This window comes from Astyanax mexicanus, chromosome 15, assembly GCF_023375975.1.
Source record: "Astyanax mexicanus isolate ESR-SI-001 chromosome 15, AstMex3_surface, whole genome shotgun sequence".
In the NCBI taxonomy this organism is placed as follows: domain Eukaryota; kingdom Metazoa; phylum Chordata; class Actinopteri; order Characiformes; family Acestrorhamphidae; genus Astyanax; species Astyanax mexicanus.
The window spans coordinates 26,098,729-26,118,934 of record NC_064422.1 but is presented as its reverse complement, the minus strand read 5'-3'; the positions used below and the strand labels follow the sequence as shown (position 1 = coordinate 26,118,934).

Below are 20,206 nucleotides of genomic sequence, written 5' to 3'. Positions count from 1 at the left end.
GCTAAAATCCGCAGTATACTCTCTCTGGAAGATGCTGAGAAGCTGGTACATGCATTCATAACCTCCAGGCTGGACTACTGCAACGCGTTGTTGGCTGGAAGTCCACATAAATTACTCCATAAACTCCAGCTAGTTCAGAATGTAGCCGCAAGAGTGCTTACCAGAGCTAGAAAGTTCGATCACATTACACCTATTCTTTCATCCTTACACTGGCTACCTGTTAGATTTCGTATAGATTATAAAATACTTCTCCTGACGTATAAATCCCTTAATGGTCTGGCCCCGCATTATCTACAGGAACTCCTTACTCCTTACAATCCGCCGCGTTCACTCCGCTCCCAAGACGCTGGCCTGTTATTAGTCCCGCGTATTAGAAAAAACTATGCAGGAGGAAGAGCGTTCTTTTATAAAGCTCCCCAACTTTGGAATAGCCTCCCTATTAATATACGGGACTCAGACACACTCTCAATCTTTAAATCTAGACTCAAACCATTTCTATTTGCTCAAGCTTTTGAGTAATGTCTCATTACAATTTTCTTCCTCTTACAGCTTATCCAGCAAATATAAACCCTGTCCTAATCATCTGCTTTCTCTTTCTCTCCCCATGTCCTGAGCTGCTGCTGCCAAGTGCCCATCCCACTCCAGCAGAGTTTTATAAAACCATTCTAACCCCTTTTTCTTCCCTCCCCTCTCTGTTCTCTCTCTCTATCTTTCTCACATGTGCTGAGACGCCTGGCCGGCCGGTCTTCATGGATGTGTCCGTCTGTGGTTCCAGCTTTCAGGAATCAGCCCTGTCCTTCTACTCATCAGAATTATTTCACAACCCTTCTAACTTCTGCTTTTTTTCTCTTCCTTTCCTTTCTGTTTTCTCTATCTATCTCTTTTACATGTATGGAGATGCCCTGTTCCTGATGTTCCCAGCCTGGCTCTCCACTGCCCGCTGTGTTGCTCTCCGGCTCTGCAACCCTGCACTGATTACCATTAACACACTCAGTATCTGTTTCTGTATTAGCCATAGCTCTATAATTTGTGCCCATCACATTCTTATATTCATAAATTAGTACCTGTTATATTAGCCATAGTTCACATTAATTCTCTGTACTGTTTTTGTTCTGTTATTTGTTTGTTGTTTGTTTGTACTGAGCGGGTCAACCCGAGTAGGATGGGTTCCTCGGACTGAGTCTTGGTTCCTTCCAAGGTTTCTTCCTCTTAAAGGGAGTTTTTCCTTGCCACTGTGTCACCATAAAATTGGCATCTCTGTGGTGCTGCTCATAAGAGGCGTGGACCTGTTTTTCCTGTAAAGCGGCTTTGTGACAACCTTTGTTGTAAAAAGCGCTATATAAATAAAATTGAATTGAAATTGAATTGAATTGTGGGGTCCAGACTATAGAAGAACAGGGTAAAAGGAGAATAATAATGTAAGCAGGAAAACAGACTGACTACAGTCTGTAATTATAAAACTACAACATGATCCTATGTGGAGCTGATATATTGGACAGTTAGTACAGAAACAAAAATTTGGACATAATGTAATATAACTGTTTAGTCTATTCATAGTGCTTGATAAACCACAATTTTTTTTTCACTTGCAGTTCCTCCATAAGAATAATTGTGCCGGTAATAAGAGCAGGCACAAAGCCAGAATGAATAGCTGTAATGACCAGAGTGCAATTGTGTAATCTGATCTGACTGGTGCTACTGTGTAAAGCCACTGTTATTTTGTCTGGCAAGCTTTCAATACTGGCATGGCAGTTCGTTTCCAAAAAAAAAAAGAAAACAGAAAATCAGAAATAAAATAAATAAATTAACCAGTGAAGGTTTAACAGGAAATATGAACATCAAAGAGATCTATTTAACTAATGACTAATGCTAAAAAGATAAAAAAAAAAAAAAATACGACCCATTTAAATTTTTTTAAGTCGCTAAAGCTGGTAAATTCAGTAACCTAATCATTATGTATAAAATCAAGAGAGGGAGTTTGTGGTCTTGGTAAGGCTTAAGAAATGGTATTTTAGAAGACTTTAGTAGACTCTTTAAACCGTGTGTTAACACTTAAAACCACTATCTCTTCTACACAGCTGCCTGAGAATCAAAAAAAAATGAAGCACATTTATCAGCCACTGGGACACAGTCTAGTAGTAGTAGCATTGAAGGCACCCTTTTCTATTTAAATAGCATAAAGGCTCCCGTATATGGGCACTCATTAAGAATAATTAAGATTATGATCTAGAGGGCACATCATCATAATTTATTCCAGGAAGGGTATCGGTGAAAATGTTTGGCCATTCTATTCGAAACTGTGAACGGTTACGACACTAGTCTTCAATATTATTGGAACAGAGGCATCAGTCCAGATATTTATGAGCTTTATACTTGATTCTTCCCAAAGAAACCCTTATGCACAGCTGTGATGTGTGTATCCTGTCTACTCACATCTATTTACCTTCTCTATCTAATCTGGCTTTTCAGACTAAATCACATTGCCACAAATAGGATACATTTTTTTACCACATATTGATATGGCTGAAATCTCAATTGAAAATGTCAGATTAAAGGCCCTATTTTAGCAAGCACTATCCATAGGCAAGCACCATCAACCCTACAACATGCAGCTTGATTTAGGGGGTCTTGGTATCATGAGGACGCAAAGAAACCCTGTGCATAGTTCAAAACATCCCAAATCAGTATGTCATTTGACATTCCCTTTGACAGCCAGGTGCACTCTGACTTTGGTGCCCCGCTATCTTAAAGGCATGGTGCTTCTGCACATCTCAGCAGAGAAAAATGACCTATGCGTCCACGCTGTAAAGGTGCGCAGGTCATTCCCATGTACAGCAAAGTTATTTTACTTTGTATTCTGTTTATTATTGATGTAATGTAAGGTTTGCATGCTGCAGCGCATCCGTGTGTGTGTGTGTGTAAAACAGGTAGTGGTGTGCGTGCACTGAGAGCACAGTGCTCCTGCGTTGTACCTGAACACACCTCCCTTTAAACCAGGCACCAGGTGGTTGACCAAACTGCCGCCCTTGAATCTGCCAGTGCCCCCACCATGTTTTGGATCCTCCCGTGGTTTCTTCGCCTAGCTTTGAAAGAGATTTTATTGGCACTGTTGCCTTTGGCTTATTGACTTATGTGTTGTTTATTACTTTATTTCTGTAAACGTGCCTTTAGATATTTTTTAAAACGTTCTTCACAAATGATTGTGATTTAATATTGCTAAAGGTGCTGACAGACAGACCCCCTGCATTGCATTTCCCACTTGTAAACAGACGAGCCCCGCCTACTGAACTATGATTGTTTAGTAACTCCTTTTACAAGCAGTGCACCTGGAAAACAGGTGGGCAATGAATTAGACCTTATCCTTATCTCTGGTTAAAACGTGGAGAGTCAAACACGTAAACCATTACATAGAGAGAGAGAAGCATGAAGGCTAAGTCTTCTCTCGCCTCAAACATCACTTCATTTAACTTCTTACACCAAGGACTACCATAATGGCTTTAATGAAACAGATCTTCATCCTGTGTTTGCTGGGAGGAGCTGCGGTGGGGCTGAATGCAACAGATACTAGTGAGTGTTTTTTTTTCATCCTTTTAAAGGTGTTAGATTGGAGTAAAACTCTGTTTTTAAAAGTGTTAGACTGGATTGAAATGTTTAGAGTTGTATTTGTGAGAGCAGACAGCCACAATTTACTCTCACAGTTATCTTAGCAGGTGTTACAGCTTAAAACTAACACTATTACGTACCGTTAGATAACGAGCTAGCTGCTTGATGTAGCATCAACACATAAAACTGGAATAGGTATAAGTTTAAGAACAGAGTAAATATTTGAATGAGTGTATTTTTCTGCTTTATTTTGTCTTATTCTAGTGATTACAGTAACTGTGATTTGTGATTTTCTTTAAAAATGGCATATTTCCCCCAGAAATGGAAAGCACATTTTAAAATAGATCACAATAATAATTTATATCCTATGCTTTAACTGTCAAAATATTACTAAACTGACAGTTTTTTGTCTTTAAAGTTGAGTGTCTTTGTATCAAAAAAATTTACTTGAACATTGTTATACTAAAGAACAACCAAATATTAGTATGTGTGATGTTTTTTTGGTGGTGACTTTTTTTGGTCAGGCAGTGTTATTTATTGGCCATCAAGTATGTTACTTACATTGTTATGGGTACACCTTTGACTCATTTTAATTCAGTTCAATTCAGTTATACGTAACAATATTGGAATTATTTTACTAGTTTAAGAAAATAACAAAATAACACATGGTCAGCCAAACAAAGCCTACTGCTAATGTTATGGAGTAAAACAGGGACGTTTACATACTCACCTTTTTTGCTTAATAGTCTACATCATCACTTATCATTATCAATAACAATTTACTGTACTGTTCATTTTCGATATCATCTGCTCATATTTAAACAATCCAATATTAATAAATCAGAGCTGGAGGCATGTGCTAGCCTTATGTGCTGACCTTATGTGATGCACAGAAGGCCTGCTGTTTTTTAGGGGGATGTCTAGGTCTTTTACACTGTTCATTTTTATTAGGATGACCTCTTTGAGGAGATTTGCCTTTGTTCCAGGTTTTTTGTCTGTGCCTAGTCAATTCTGTCTTTTGAACTGAAAAAAAAAAAAAGCTCCCTTCACAAAAGAACCCCACCCTAACCCCAGAGAGCATCAGTAAGTAAGTGAAAAGTGTGTCAGTTACAATTATATAATCCATAATGTGGCAATCAACATCAATCGCTTACTGATTAATGCAATTATAGTTAACCATTAACCTTACTTTCTCATTAAGCTTGATGAACAGCAGTGTCATTATAGTGTGCTGTTCAGGCTTTGTTGATATGTTATAAAATTCTAAAGTCCTTATTGCATAAATAGTCTCTTTCTGATTTTTACCTCCTTTTACACAGTTTGGGAATGCTAGACGCTTTTACCTTGGTGAAAATTCCAAAAAGGGTGGACCAGGAAGCAGGAAATTTGCATTTGTATTGCTCCATACTGCCTTATATTACAGTGACCAGGTCTTACTGGTAGTTAGCGAGGGTCACAAACATCTTGCTAGCTTTTATTCTGTATAGTGGCAGTAAATCAAATCATATGGAGGTTAAAAAAATTAAACCAGGTGATTACTGGACTGAGTACTGGCATCCAACTTCAGAAGGATACATACAATATGTAAATATAATTCTTGTAACACAAAACAGTTTTCAGAATTTGGCACATTTCACAGTTACATGTGAAGGAATTAAAAGCAGTAGTAGCAACAATTATTATTGCATTGTATATATTCAAAGCAGTTATGTATTACAAACAACTTATATATATATATATATATATATATATATATATATATATATATTATATATATATATATATATATATATATATATATATATATATATATATATATATTATAAAAACTCAAAAACCTTTTGTTTACATTTTACATGAGAAGGAAACTATTTTTACTGTTTACTGAAAGTCACTGGAAATATAAATAGACATTTTGAAATTATATATATATATATATATATATATATATATATATATATATATATATATATATATTTATAGGAATTAGGTAATTTGTTTTATCTTGCGTGTCATTAGGTGATTGTAATTGTAGATTTTTATTCTAGCCCCTACTGACACAACTGAGGCCACTACCATAGCCTCTACTGATTCAGCTGACATAACTGAAGCCACTACTATAGCCTCTACTGATTCAACTGACAAAACTGAAGCCTCTACCGAAGCCTCTACTGATTCAACTGACACAACTGAAGCCTCTACCGAAGCCTCTACTGATTCAACTGACACAACTGAAGCCACTACCGTAGCCTCTACTGATTCAACTGACACAACTGAAGCCTCTACCGAAGCCTCTACTGATTCAACTGACACAACTGAAGCCTCTACTGATTCAACTGACACAACTAAAGCCTCTACCGAAGCCTCTACTGATTCAACTGACACAACTGAAGCCACTACCGAAGCCTCTACTGACACAACTGACACAACTGAAGCCTCTACTGAAGCCTCTACTGATTCAACTGACACAACTGAAACCCCTACCGAAGCCTCTACTGATTCAACTGACACAACTGAAACCCCTACTGAAGCCTCTACTGATTCAACTGACACAACTGAAACCCCTACCGAAGCCTCTACTGACACAACTGACACAACTGAAGCCTCTACTGATTCAACTGACACAACTGAAGCCTCTACTGATTCAACTGACACAACTGAACCCCCTACCGATGCCTCTACTGATTCAACTGACACAACTGAAGCCACTACCGAAGCCTCTACTGACACAACTGACACAACTGAAGCCTCTACTGAAGCTTCTACTGATTCAACTGACACAACTGAACCCCCTACCGTAGCCTCTACTGATTCAACTGACACAACTGAAGCCTCTACCGAAGCCTCTACTGATTCAACTGCCACAACTGAAGCCTCTACTGATTCAACTGACACAACTAAAGTCTCTACCGAAGCCTCTACTGATTCAACTGACACAACTGAAGCCACTACCGAAGCCTCTACTGACACAACTGACACAACTGAAGCCTCTACTGAAGCCTCTACTGATTCAACTGACACAACTGAAGCCACTACCGAAGCCTCTACTGATTCAACTGACACAACTGAAACCCCTACTGAAGCCTCTACTGATTCAACTGACACAACTGAAACCCCTACCGAAGCCTCTACTGACACAACTGAAGCCTCTACTGATTCAACTGACACAACTGAAGCCTCTACTGATTCAACTGACACAACTGAAGCCACTACCGAAGCCTCTACTGACACAACTGACACAACTGAAGCCTCTACTGAAGCTTCTACTGATTCAACTGACACAACTGAACCCCCTACCGAAGCCTATACTGATTCAACTGACACAACTGAAACCCCTACCGAAGCCTCTACTGATTCGACTGACACAACTGAAGTCTCTACTGATTCAACTGACACAACTGAAGTCTCTACCGAAGCCTCTACTGATTCAACTGACACAACTGAAACCCCTACCGAAGCCTCTACTGATTCAACTGACACAACTGAAGCCACTACCATAGCCTCTACTGATTCAACTGACACAACTGAAGCCTCTACTGATTCAACTGACACAACTGAACCCCCTACCGAAGCCTCTACTGATTCAACTGACACAACTGAAACCCCTACCGAAGCCTATACTGATTCAACTGACACAACTGAAACCCCTACTGAAGCCTCTACTGATTCAACTGACACAACTGAAGTCTCTACTGATTCAACTGACACAACTGAAGTCTCTACCGAAGCCTCTACTGATTCAACTGACACAACTGAAACCCCTACCGAAGCCTCTACTGATTCAACTGACACAACTGAAGCCACTACCATAGCCTCTACTGATTCAACTGACACAACTGAAGCCTCTACCGAAGCCTCTACTGATTCAACTGACACAACTGAAGCCTCTACCGAAGCCTCTACTGATTCAACTGACACAACTGAAGCCTCTACTGATTCAACTGACACAACTGAAACCCCTACTGAAGCCTCTACTGATTCAACTGACACAACTGAACCCCCTACCGATGCCTCTACTGATTCAACTGACACAACTGAAACCCCTACTGAAGCTTCTACTGATTCAACTGACACAACTGAAACCCCTACTGAAGCCTCTACTGATTCAACTGACACAACTGAACCCCCTACCGAAGCCTCTACTGATTCGACTGACACAACTGAAGTCTCTACTGATTCAACTGACACAACTGAAGTCTCTACTGAAGCCTCTACTGATTCAACTGACACAACGGAAACCCCTACCGAAGCCTCTACTGATTCAACTGACACAACTGAAGCCACTACCATAGCCTCTACCGATTCAACTGACACAACTGAAGCCTCTACTGATTCAACTGACACAACTGAACCCCCTACCGAAGCCTCTACTGATTCAACTGACACAACTGAAATCTCTACTGATTCAACTGACACAACTGAAGTCTCTACCGAAGCCTCTACTGATTCAACTGACACAACTGAAGCCACTACCATAGCCTCTACTGATTCAACTGACACAACTGAAGCCACTACCATAGCCTCTACTGATTCAACTGACACAACTGAAGCCTCTACCGAAGCCTCTACTGATTCAACTGACACAACTGAAGCCTCTACCGAAGCCTCTACTGATTCAACTGACACAACTGAAGCCTCTACTGATTCAACTGACACAACTGAAACCCCTACTGAAGCCTCTACTGATTCAACTGACACAACTGAAGCCTCTACCGAAGCCTCTACTGATTCAACTGACACAACTGAAGCCTCTACCGAAGCCTCTACTGATTCAACTGACACAACTGAAGCCTCTACTGATTCAACTGACACAACTGAAACCCCTACTGAAGCCTCTACTGATTCAACTGACACAACTGAAACCCCTACCGAAGCCTCTACTGATTCAACTGACACAACTGAAGTCTCTACCGAAGCCTCTACTGATTCAACTGACACAACTGAAACCCCTACTGAAGCCTCTACTGATTCAACTGACACAACTGAAACCCCTACCGAAGCCTCTACTGATTCAACTGACACAACTGAAACCCCTACCGAAGCCTCTACTGATTCAACTGACACAACTGAAACCCCTACTGAAGCCTCTACTGATTCAACTGACACAACTGAAACCCCTACCGAAGCCTCTACTGATTCAACTGACACAACTGAAGCCACTACCATAGCCTCTACCGATTCAACTGACACAACTGAAGCCTCTACTGATTCAACTGACACAACTGAAGTCTCTACCGAAGCCTCTACTGATTCAACTGACACAACTGAAACCCCTACCGAAGCCTCTACTGATTCAACTGACACAACTGAAACCCCTACCGAAGCCTCTACTGATTCAACTGACACAACTGAAACCCCTACCGAAGCCTCTACTGATTCAACTGACACAACTGAAACCCCTACGGAAGCCTCTACTGATTCAACTGACACAACTGAAACCCCTACCGAAGCCTCTACTGATTCAACTGAAACCCCTACGGAAGCCTCTACTGATTCAACTGACACAACTGAAGCCTCTACTGATTCAACTGACACAACTGAAGTCTCTACCGAAGCCTCTACTGATTCAACTGACACAACTGAAACCCCTACCGAAGCCTCTACTGATTCAACTGACACAACTGAAACCCCTACTGAAGCCTCTACTGATTCAACTGACACAACTGAAACCCCTACCGAAGCCTCTACTGATTCAACTGACACAACTGAAGCCACTACCATAGCCTCTACCGATTCAACTGACACAACTGAAGCCTCTACTGATTCAACTGACACAACTGAAGTCTCTACCGAAGCCTCTACTGATTCAACTGACACAACTGAAACCCCTACCGAAGCCTCTACTGATTCAACTGACACAACTGAAACCCCTACCGAAGCCTCTACTGATTCAACTGACACAACTGAAACCCCTACCGAAGCCTCTACTGATTCAACTGACACAACTGAAACCCCTACGGAAGCCTCTACTGATTCAACTGACACAACTGAAACCCCTACCGAAGCCTCTACTGATTCAACTGAAACCCCTACGGAAGCCTCTACTGATTCAACTGACACAACTGAAGCCTCTACTGATTCAACTGACACAACTGAAGTCTCTACCGAAGCCTCTACTGATTCAACTGACACAACTGAAACCCCTACCGAAGCCTCTACTGATTCAACTGACACAACTGAAACCCCTACCGAAGCCTCTACTGATTCAACTGACACAACTGAAACCCCTACCGAAGCCTCTACTGATTCAACTGACACAACTGAAGTCTATACCGAAGCCTCTACTGATTCAACTGACACAACTGAAACCCCTACCGAAGCCTCTACTGATTCAACTGACACAACTGAAACCCCTACCGAAGCCTCTACTGATTCAACTGACACAACTGAAACCCCTACCGAAGCCTCTACTGATTCAACTGACACAACTGAAACTCCTACCGAAGCCTCTACTGATCCTACTGATACAACTGAAGCCACTACTGATTCAACTGACACAACTGAAACTCCTACCGTAGTCTCCACTGATCCTACTGACACAACTGAAGCCCCTACCGTAGTCTCTACTGATTCTACTGACACAACTGAAGCCCCTACCGTAGTCTCTACTGATCCTACTGACACAACTGAAGCCCCTACCGTAGTCTCTACTGATCCTACTGACACAACTGAAGCCCCTACCGTAGTCTCTACTGATCCTACTGACACAACTGAAGCCCCTACCGTATTCTCTACTGATCCTACTGACACATCTGAAGCCCCTACCGTAGTCTCTACTGATCCTACTGATTCCTCTACTAACCCAACGGAAGCTCCTACTGATGCATCTACTGGTTCAACTGATGCCTCTACTGACACAACTAATGCGCCTACTGGCTCAACTGATGACCCTACTGGCACTACAGAAGCCCCTACTACATCAACCGAAGGTCAGATTGACTTCTAATAAGTAAAAAAAATGCTGTAGAGCCCACTCAATGTCATTACACAGAACATTTTACATGCCTCATCCTAATCTCAGTCTATCTTAGTGATTTAATTTTTAGGATAATTATACTTGCTGGACTAATTTATAGTGCTAATCATGAACAACTAAATATATCTTATACATGAAACACTTATACATGAGACATGGTAACATGATACATTTTTGGTTAAACGATACATAAAGGGCCATAAGTTAATGCATAAATCATTTTCTAATAAGTAACTGATTTTAAATTAACCACTTGTGTATGTGTTTACTGGTCATTAAGAATCTTAATATCACATACATTTTACTGAATGCTGCATTTAAAATGTGTTGACTTACATTACACTGGGCAAACAATGCCTCATTAATAACACAATTAATCATTATTACTTAGCCTTTATATAAAGTGTTCACACTTTTTCTTTACAAATTGTGTCCCTGTTAACATATAAATCTTTCCCCTTTTTCTGTTTCCCTTCTTCTTCTCAATCTGCTGATGGATCTTTTTTCAAATCTGAAGACACAGCAATGACTTCAACCACTAGAAAACCAGGTATGGCATAGACTGAACACCTGTAGCTATCAGAGAGAATTTATTTTATCAGAGTAAAACATTGTCTTTTTCTCATGTTCATATATCCTGCAGGTTTCTGTACATTGAAGCCCTGCCCGCCAGAAAGCACCTGTGAGGAACGATTTGAAGGCCGCATGTGTTTGTGTCGCTCAGGATTAGTCTACAGTGAAGAGCTAAATACCTGTTCTCTTGGTAAATTGTACAGTTTTTTTTCCTTTCCTGAATGTCTGAGTTTGTATTTGTGTGTGGTCTATGCTAAACAATGGAAAAATAGATATGTAATCATTTTAAATCATTCTGGTTCAGTGTATGTTTTTTTAAGTTTGTGAGTTATGTGTTATACAAAGTTCTTCAGCATCCGCAGCGACATTGTGTTGTAATGTGATGAGAGAAGAACACATACACATACAGGCGTCACACCCTGCCTATTATGCCTACTCTTGTTCTGAATCAACTTTACACTCATATATTCATAGTTTATGAGGACTATAAGTGTAAAGGGTTAAAGTTAAGCTTATTCCGTGGCACACAAATGTTTATAATTTAAGAATTTACAAAATTGCTGCCAGGTTGTTAAATTAAGTGGTTCAAGGCTAGAAGTGATGGGGACACGGAAATCATATAAACCAGACTGGACGTTGGACAAGACAAGTACTGTTTTTTTTTACATATAAATATTAGGTTCTGGAGATCCAAACTTAGTTATTATACCCTTTGCTCTGGACTCTGCTGAAATCCCCAGTGTTTGCTGCCCTATTATCCATCATCGCCTGTTCTCATGACCTTGCCAAAATATACTTACATTTCTTATATTCACAATCCTTTTGTTTTCTCATTTGCAGCAAAGACTTTCCCCAGTGATTTAAAATTTAATATGGATTTTAAAGAGGATATGTTAAACCGCTCATCTAAAGAATTCAGAGAAACAGCCGATCTAATAATTAAAGGGGTAAGACCTTTCTAATTGAACTACTTTAACCTTCATTCTTTTAAAACTCTGCTTTATTCATTCAACATCTGCTACAGTTAACATGAGTTCCTGTAATTTCTTCATTTTTACAGATCAATGAAAGTTTCAGTGAAAATTTCCAGTCAGGGTATATTGGATCTGTAGTTTTAAGTCTAAGGTATGTACTACTACTCACTTTTAAAGTTGCCCTAGAATGGAAATGGAATTTATCTAGGTTAACTGACATAATAATGACTTGATACATGGAACTGATAACCTCAAAAGAAAATCTGGCATTAGTAAAAAAGTACTGCAAAATGGGCCAGATCCAATATTTCAAAATTATTGTATAACCATCTTGATTCACTTTACTCACACATAAACATGTCAGAGCTAAGTATTGTAAATGCTAAAATACTGATAAATAATCATACCTTGCATGTAAATTAATAATGTAAATGGTAAACAATAAGTTAAATAATTATAATTAAACAGCAAAATACAGTATTAAATGTAACTAAACACTGTAAACCTTATGTACTAAAAAGAAATAATAAACATCTCATATGCAAAAGCTTTTTAAATGTTACCCAATTATAGTATGCAAATGTACCAATAGAATGTACTCAAAACATTTAAAGCAACAATTTGTTTTGGTTTTCTTAATTGGAAGAGTTTACCCCATGTTTTTAATGAACATGATCAAAATTGAGCAGTTGAGATATAATAAAAAAATGTATCTAACATTTCTTAACACATTACACAGAAGGTATTCTTTTCTATTGGCTGTTATTCTTTGTTTGCATAACAGGCATATCCACCCAACCTTATTTCACCTTCCCTTGGTTATTCAGGTATATGTTATCTAATGGTTGACTCACTGTCTACAATGTTGTAGGCCATAAGAACAAGTTACATTTTTTTTACTGCAAACTGAGAATAAAAACACCAGTTAATCTCCAGTTAATAAGTAATAGTTAGTCATATTAAAGCCATAGCCATAGAACATTCCTTTACTCACTCACTCAAGTACTAACTGAATACACAAGAAAAGGTAGCCTGGTAGGCAACGCTACACAATGATGCAGAACTAGAGGTGGGGAGACACAACCATTATGATGCCATTATGTAGCTGCATCATTTTGGTCAGATGCAAACTGACCATAAAACAGTTAATTTACTGTAATTTAATATAAATACTGTTAAAATACAAAAAAAATACAATTACAATAGGCACACTGTGAAATAACTGTTGATGTCTCTGCTTCCAGTATTGTAACTGTTAATTTATAGTGTAATTCTAGCATTGTAAATTTACAGTAATATATTAGTAGCAATTTTATAGTCATTTGTTGGTAATGATTTAAAAAATCCACTCTTTTTATTATTCAGTAATATGCTGTAATTTCCTTCACATTGAATTGCTGTAATTTCACAATCCTTTCCTGACAACTTTTTTGCCAGTGATTAACTGTAATATTTAAAAGAAAACGTTTTACAGTATAGTTATGGTGAGACGATTTGCTATGAGAACCAGGTTTTATGAACCCAAAAGGAAGCGAGTGGGTAACACTCTTCAGTTAGTTAAATGCACACCCTTATGAGAGGACAATTACTGACTGGGGATCAATTCTTTGATTGCGCCATTATGCCATGATAAAACTAAAATGAATGTTCTTCCCTATCACTGTTCTGTTGTGTTTTGCACAGGAGGGGCAGTGTGATCGCAGACGTGATGAACTTTTTTGAAGTTTTGGCAGATGTTTCTGAAGACACAATAACAGAGGCATTGAAAAACGTGACTGTTAACAACATCCCAGCCAGTGTTGATTGTATGTACTTATACTTTGCTTTTATAAATTAATTGCATAAAAATATTAGAATATTTACCAAAGCTGTCTTTGCTTTAGAAAAGTACATCCTGCTTAAATCTCACTCATATGGTTCCACCTTAGTAAAGAGTTTATGCGTTACTGGATACTGTGAGAACAGGACCACAACTTGCGACAAAAGAGATGGTCTTTACAGTTGCACTTGCCTCGAAGGACATATAAAATCAATATCAACAAATCGGTCATGCTTTGGTAAGTTATTATTATTTTTTATGTGCTTTTTGTGTGTTTAAGTGCACTCACTGGTATGGGTGTCCTCACCTGCCATGGAAACATTCCTTTTTTTTGCTTTCTTTCTGTAGCCTGTCTCAGTGGTGAGAAAGCAGTGGACTCAGACTACTGTGAAGCGTAAGTATTTGCTTGTGAAGTACATGTGGGTACACATGGGAACTGTCAGAATATTTTGGATACTGATCTGAAAGCTTTAATGATACTGGTGTTTTGTGCACAAAGTTTATACTGTAGCTTATGATACTTGTATGTTTTTCCAGATGTCCTTTTGGTTATACTGGTTTCAACTGTAATGAATGTAAGTAATGTTAACTTTATTTTTTATAGTTGTATACTTCACTTTAGTAACTTAGGAATAACAGATATTATATACAACAGTTTAGGCACTAATAAGCCTGGGATTTCTAAGGGTTCATTTTTCTCACTGTGTTGAATTTCTCACGCAACATTTTTGTTAGTTCGCCTCATTTCAAGGCACCACAATGTTTTTGACATTCCGCTTGATGTGTTTATGACTACTTAAGTGTGTTCCATTGCTTCATTATAGTAAAAAAAAAATTTCAAGAACTTTTGGGGTCTTTAGTTGTCACTAATCATTGTGAGGACAAGACTATGACCATTACAAGTCAAAGAAGCTGCTACGATGCTAATTTGTGATAATCAAAATATATTGTGTGAAATATCATTAAGAAGGTAAAGGGCACATTAATCACAAAGGGACTGGTAGGCTAAGGAAGACCTCCACTGCTGATGGCAGAACAATCTTCACTTTGCTAAAGAAAACTCTTCAATTTCAATCTGACCAGATTAGTCTCTAGTTGTCTATTTGTTGGAGACAACCAGCTACGAAATTCATGAACCTGCAAAATTCAAGAAAAATATCTTGTGGACAGATGAGACCAAGAATAGACAAAAAGACGAAAAGAATAACAAAAAAAATGCACAACATGGTGGTGAGATTTCATGGCTTGGGAATGTATGGCTGCCACAGGTACTGCCACAGGTACCATCATTGATAATGTAAATGCTGAAAGCTGTAGTACAATTAATTTTACAAAATGTATATGTATTATAGAAAGAAATTTCCAGTAAATGCCTCTAAACTCAATAAGTGTCACCTAATCAAAAGTAAGTTCTTAAATGGGCTAGCCAGTCAACAGATCTCAATTCAATTGAGCATATGTTCTAGATGCTGAAAAATGTACTTGATTGCAAACTTCAAATCATTTCATGCAAAAGTGCAACAAATCACTAAACCTAACTGCTTTAATGTACCTACAATTGTTCTGTTCCAAACATTACTGTGCCCTGAAATGAGGTGGATTGCTTAAGGTATTATAATTTCATAATTAGTATAACTGAAACGTATGCAAATATTTCAAATGTGTATTTTAAACATCTGGTTGCATTGAAATGTTAAAATGTTTCCTTCCCAAATAACCCAAAGAGCTTTCTTAAATTTACTGATAGATGAACAAACATGTCTCAGCATTTAATGTGTGTGACAGGTGTCTCTGGATGACCCTCTATCTTCTCTCTTCACAGCATATCTCTTGGCTGTGGTCATTGTCTCAACTGTTCTGGGCACGGTGTTACTTGTTGCCATTGTGGCTTTCATAGTTACGCAGAGTTTAAGGTGAGGCCGCTTCATTCCATCACACATAAAATATATAAAACACTATAGACCTCATAGACCACAGACTTATAGTAAGATATTTATGCACTGCAACCCAGAGGTAAAACATGGACAGATTTAGTGGCCTATATGGCCTTTAGTGGCCAATCATCATCAAAAAAATAGGATCACCCAGAAGGAATCGACTGAAAAGATTGAAGCCTGGTGGGTAGTTATGAAATTGTCAGACATATAAATTCTTTCAATTTCATGCTTGGTCGTGCATTATTCGAAATAAAGGAGTCTTATCTGATACTGATTTTCAAGTAATGCCTTTAAAGAATAGTTTAAAATTAATTGGAATGGTCCTATCAACATTTATGTTGCCAGCCCTCTGTTAGTGGCAGGAGATAGAAAAAGGTACGCACCAGAGCGTCAAGAGAGAGAGCCTAACTTGAGCGGAGTGATCCAACTGATTGACTGATCATCGAGTGATTGTGGACATTAAGAGAGCAGTAATGCCATCCACGAGTCATCCTTTTAGTGCCAGCCCCATTAGCAGCTGGCCGCATAATGCAGGACTGCACGCATGCAGACCATTAAGATAACTGCCCTTAACACCACGTCAACATCACCAAAGACTACAAAGGCATCATGCCAGACAATGATGGTGTGACTTAAGATAGCAGCAGATCATCTTCATCTTCGTTTTTAGAGTCTTGCTTTTGTCGTGGTGGAGATGACAACATGTCCATGTGTGGATGCACTTTGGCCAGCTCCAAGATAAAAAATTTGTTGATGTGTGTTACACAACCATAAGGCCTTGTGCTATGGGGTGGGAGGTGTACAATGCCAGATCACCATTGATCTTTATTACATGCAGTTTAACATCCCAATGTTACGTTAATAAGGTCCTACATCCAGTGGCCATACCTTTATCTGAATGCACACTCTAGTGTGCTATGTCAACAAGACAATGCTCATCCACATACTTCTGCCGTCTCAGGAGCTTGCATTGAAGCCTCTTGCATTGATGCTCAGATATGGCTACCTGTCTTCTATTGAAAAAGTGTGTACCACAATATCTGCATAAACTGCATAAGAATATGAAAGATGCATGGTATGGATTACTACAGGACACAGTTAGGAACCTTTACATCTCCCCGCCAAAACGCCTGGCATGTTGCGTTATCTGTGTTAAACATCCATTCCATTTTACATCTGTACGTGTAGCTCAATAAATATTGCCCATGTTAGCATAAAAATTAAAAACATTTATTGATCCTGGTAACCTGCATCTTTCTTGTAAATGATATGGCAACCTGACATTCTTCTGAGTGTACCAATTTCTTTGATGATGAAAGTATTTGGCACTTTGAGGTTTTGAAAATCGCCTGTTTTGTGCTACATAAACCTTCTGAGTTCTGAGTGCATTTATTTCTGTACATAACTGTATCTTCTAGATTACAAGGGTGTTAAAGTGTCAAAATGCTGATATAACTGATACAGCTGTAGCAGTTGTATCACTTTGTGGGCTTTAAGGATGATCATGATAATTTTAGAATAGGTAAAAATCACTTTTTAGTTTGGTAATGTAGAGCAGTGTTGCCTGAAGGCAGGCCATCCTCTAAGGTTTGTCAAATAAGGGAAAGATTTATTCTGTTTAATTGAGTATTAGATGAAGAACAGATAAGTTAACTACAATATAACTAATGTTTCCATGCTGGTAACTGGTTTCAGATTATCTGAGCTGGTAATAGGTGCTCAAGGTGGTTAAAACAAGGTGATCTTGGAGAAAACATACCCTTAGCTGCTAAATAAGCTTGCTAAGCTTGATCAGTCAGTCTACTCATTAAAAGTTTAGTGAACAGTAGTCTTAGCTTGAATGTAGCAATATTCATATTTTGACTCCTTAATAACATCCTTAAGGACCCAGTCCTGAACAGAAATGAACAGAAAACGACTAAATGTATCAGTTTTGGTTTTTAAATGCCACAGGATGCAAGAGGGTACTTTTTGAAAACACCATTATTTGTGTTAATCCATGTAGAGTTCACATTAGGGCATAATCACATAGTCTAGAGTACAGAATATCAACGTGATTTGTATATGACAGTTGATGTAACCTTTCAGATGGTCAGAGAAAGGAGGCTCATCGAAAGATGATAAGGATATGTTCAGTGATATGGAGTTCCATAAACCTCCCAGAATCCCACGGGCCAAATCTAGTCCTAGCTGGAGAGCAGCCAATCTGGAACCATCAAACAGTGGAAGCATGCATTCTCTGGTGACCAAAGATGCGCCAGTGACTATAGAGGTAAGACGGCTGTTCATTATTGCCTCTATAGGTTTTAGTATTATTTGTACACTTTGCTAAAGTACAGAATTTCCTTTATAGATGGGGAGATACAATTACTCCTATAGTGACGACTTGGGACGATATAGGACTCGAACTCCATCCAGGAATGGAAATGCCAGTGGGAATGGATATAGCAATGGAAATGCTTATGAGGATCGGAATGCTTATAGGAATGGGAATGCCTATGGGAATGGGAGTGCTTATGGGAGTGGGAATGCTTACGGGAGTGGAAATGCCTATGGGAATGGAAGTGCATATGGGAGTGGGAGAGCATATGGGAATGGGAATGCTTATGGAAATGGAAATGCTTATGGGAATGGGAAGACCTATGGGAGTGAAAATGCTTATGGAAATATCTATGGGGCCAGGGCAGTGAGTAACAGCTCCAGAGGAACAAGCAACCCAAACTATGATCCAGATGATGTCAGAATCCGCAGATATTAATGCTATACAAAATAAACACATGTAGGCCCAATGTTAACATGTTAAACATAACTGAAGGCCTTTACAGTCACTTGGATGTTCCCATGGAAAATTCTAACCAGAGGCCACTGGTCACAATCATTTCCACTCACCACACTGTCCACTGTGGGAGCTAATGCCTGGCTCCCAGTACATATGTGACACTGTAAATCAAGAGATGTTAAAAGACTGCATAACTCTGGAAATGGAATGTCCCATTCACACTTTGCCATGATCATCTTACTCAAAAAGGTAGCACCTTGCAGCTTATAGAGGAGTTTGCATTCCTAAGAAGTGCCCTGATATAAAGTATTAGCTTTAAATTCCAGTATTCCAATTCCAAAAAAACACCAGTGCTTGCAGAAACAGATTAACAATAACTAGAAGTACACTTGGTCTTAAAGGTATTTGCACATATGTAGAACAAAAAAGTGTGTGTATGCTTGTGCATTTCAGCATATGTATGATGTCAAGTATTGCAAGATCAATGTATGTGATTGTATGTCAAAAATGTGAACTTGATAAAATGAATGTTTTGTTCAGGGATTTCAGTAGCTCTCATTTTTTATATGCGGTTTCTTAAAAAAAATCACAACTGCTTAGATTAAGATGAACACTGTTTCTTTCCTTATTTATACTATATATGTATTTTTTTAAGATTTAATATTGCCTAGACTGGATCTTAGGTATAAAAACAAGACTTCAGTGGACTCGTCAATGACACCACAGCGGAGCTTGACTGTAACATTATGTAAACTTTGTAAAATGTCTTAAAAAGCTTGAATTTTGTGGAAGAGATGAGCTTTGAATAAATTATGAAACTAAAGAAATACTGATGTGTGCTTTGTATTACATATCCTTCAACAGATCAAATCACTTTTTCTTTAGTATCAATTTTAGTAGAAACTCTTCATTGCATACTAGGGGTGGGAATCACGGGATATTTCACAACACCATATTATCACAATACGTTGCTCATAAAAATGATGATATCACGATACAGTCATTCTGTGATACTCAATATATACCAAGGCAATTATCTACGAAAAGTCACAGCACCTGTGATACTAAAGAGGATAAACTGGATTTGTTTCTGGATTGGTGTCAGTTTCACAGAATTTGACAACCAATATTTTTCACCGCAGGTTTACCTTATTCATTTGATTTGTGCCACAACATAAAGTAATGAAGAAGTAACTTCATTAGGTAAATCAAACTGAGGGGAGATTCTTATGGAGTTTAGAGCTCTTATGCTTCAATAAAAATATTGATATTTGACACCATGTGTTGAAAATGTATCACGAACAAAAACGATACAATATATCACAAGATTTCCTGCATCTAATATGTACACATTCAGTTATTCATAACATGCATGTTCACACTCTGTATCTTGTTTATCAGTGGGAGCATATGTAGGAAGAACTGAAAGGAAGCAATGAATATTAAATATAGGTCTAAATGTTCTACTAAAATAAAGTTGGACTAAACTAATGTTTGGTTCTTAAAGTAGTTGAAGAATATAAGAAGAAAATTAACAATAATTAA

At 38.4% G+C, this 20,206-nt stretch overlaps 1 protein-coding gene across 1 annotated transcript; it reads left to right on the top strand.

The window, feature by feature from the left end:
• Window positions 1-3,349: 3,349 nt before the first annotated feature.
• On the top strand, window positions 3,350-19,490 carry muc13b (mucin 13b, cell surface associated). Its single transcript, XM_049465059.1, has 14 exons — window positions 3,350-3,567; window positions 5,652-6,745; window positions 6,782-10,532; window positions 11,097-11,129; window positions 11,223-11,342; window positions 11,993-12,099; window positions 12,213-12,277; window positions 13,810-13,931; window positions 14,055-14,183; window positions 14,294-14,339; window positions 14,483-14,520; window positions 15,768-15,858; window positions 17,971-18,154; window positions 18,236-19,490. Exons 1-14 carry the CDS (start codon window positions 3,492-3,494, stop codon window positions 18,638-18,640), a joined length of 6,261 nt encoding a protein of 2,086 aa, XP_049321016.1. The 5' UTR covers window positions 3,350-3,491; the 3' UTR covers window positions 18,641-19,490.
• The last annotated feature ends 716 nt before the right edge of the window (window positions 19,491-20,206 follow it).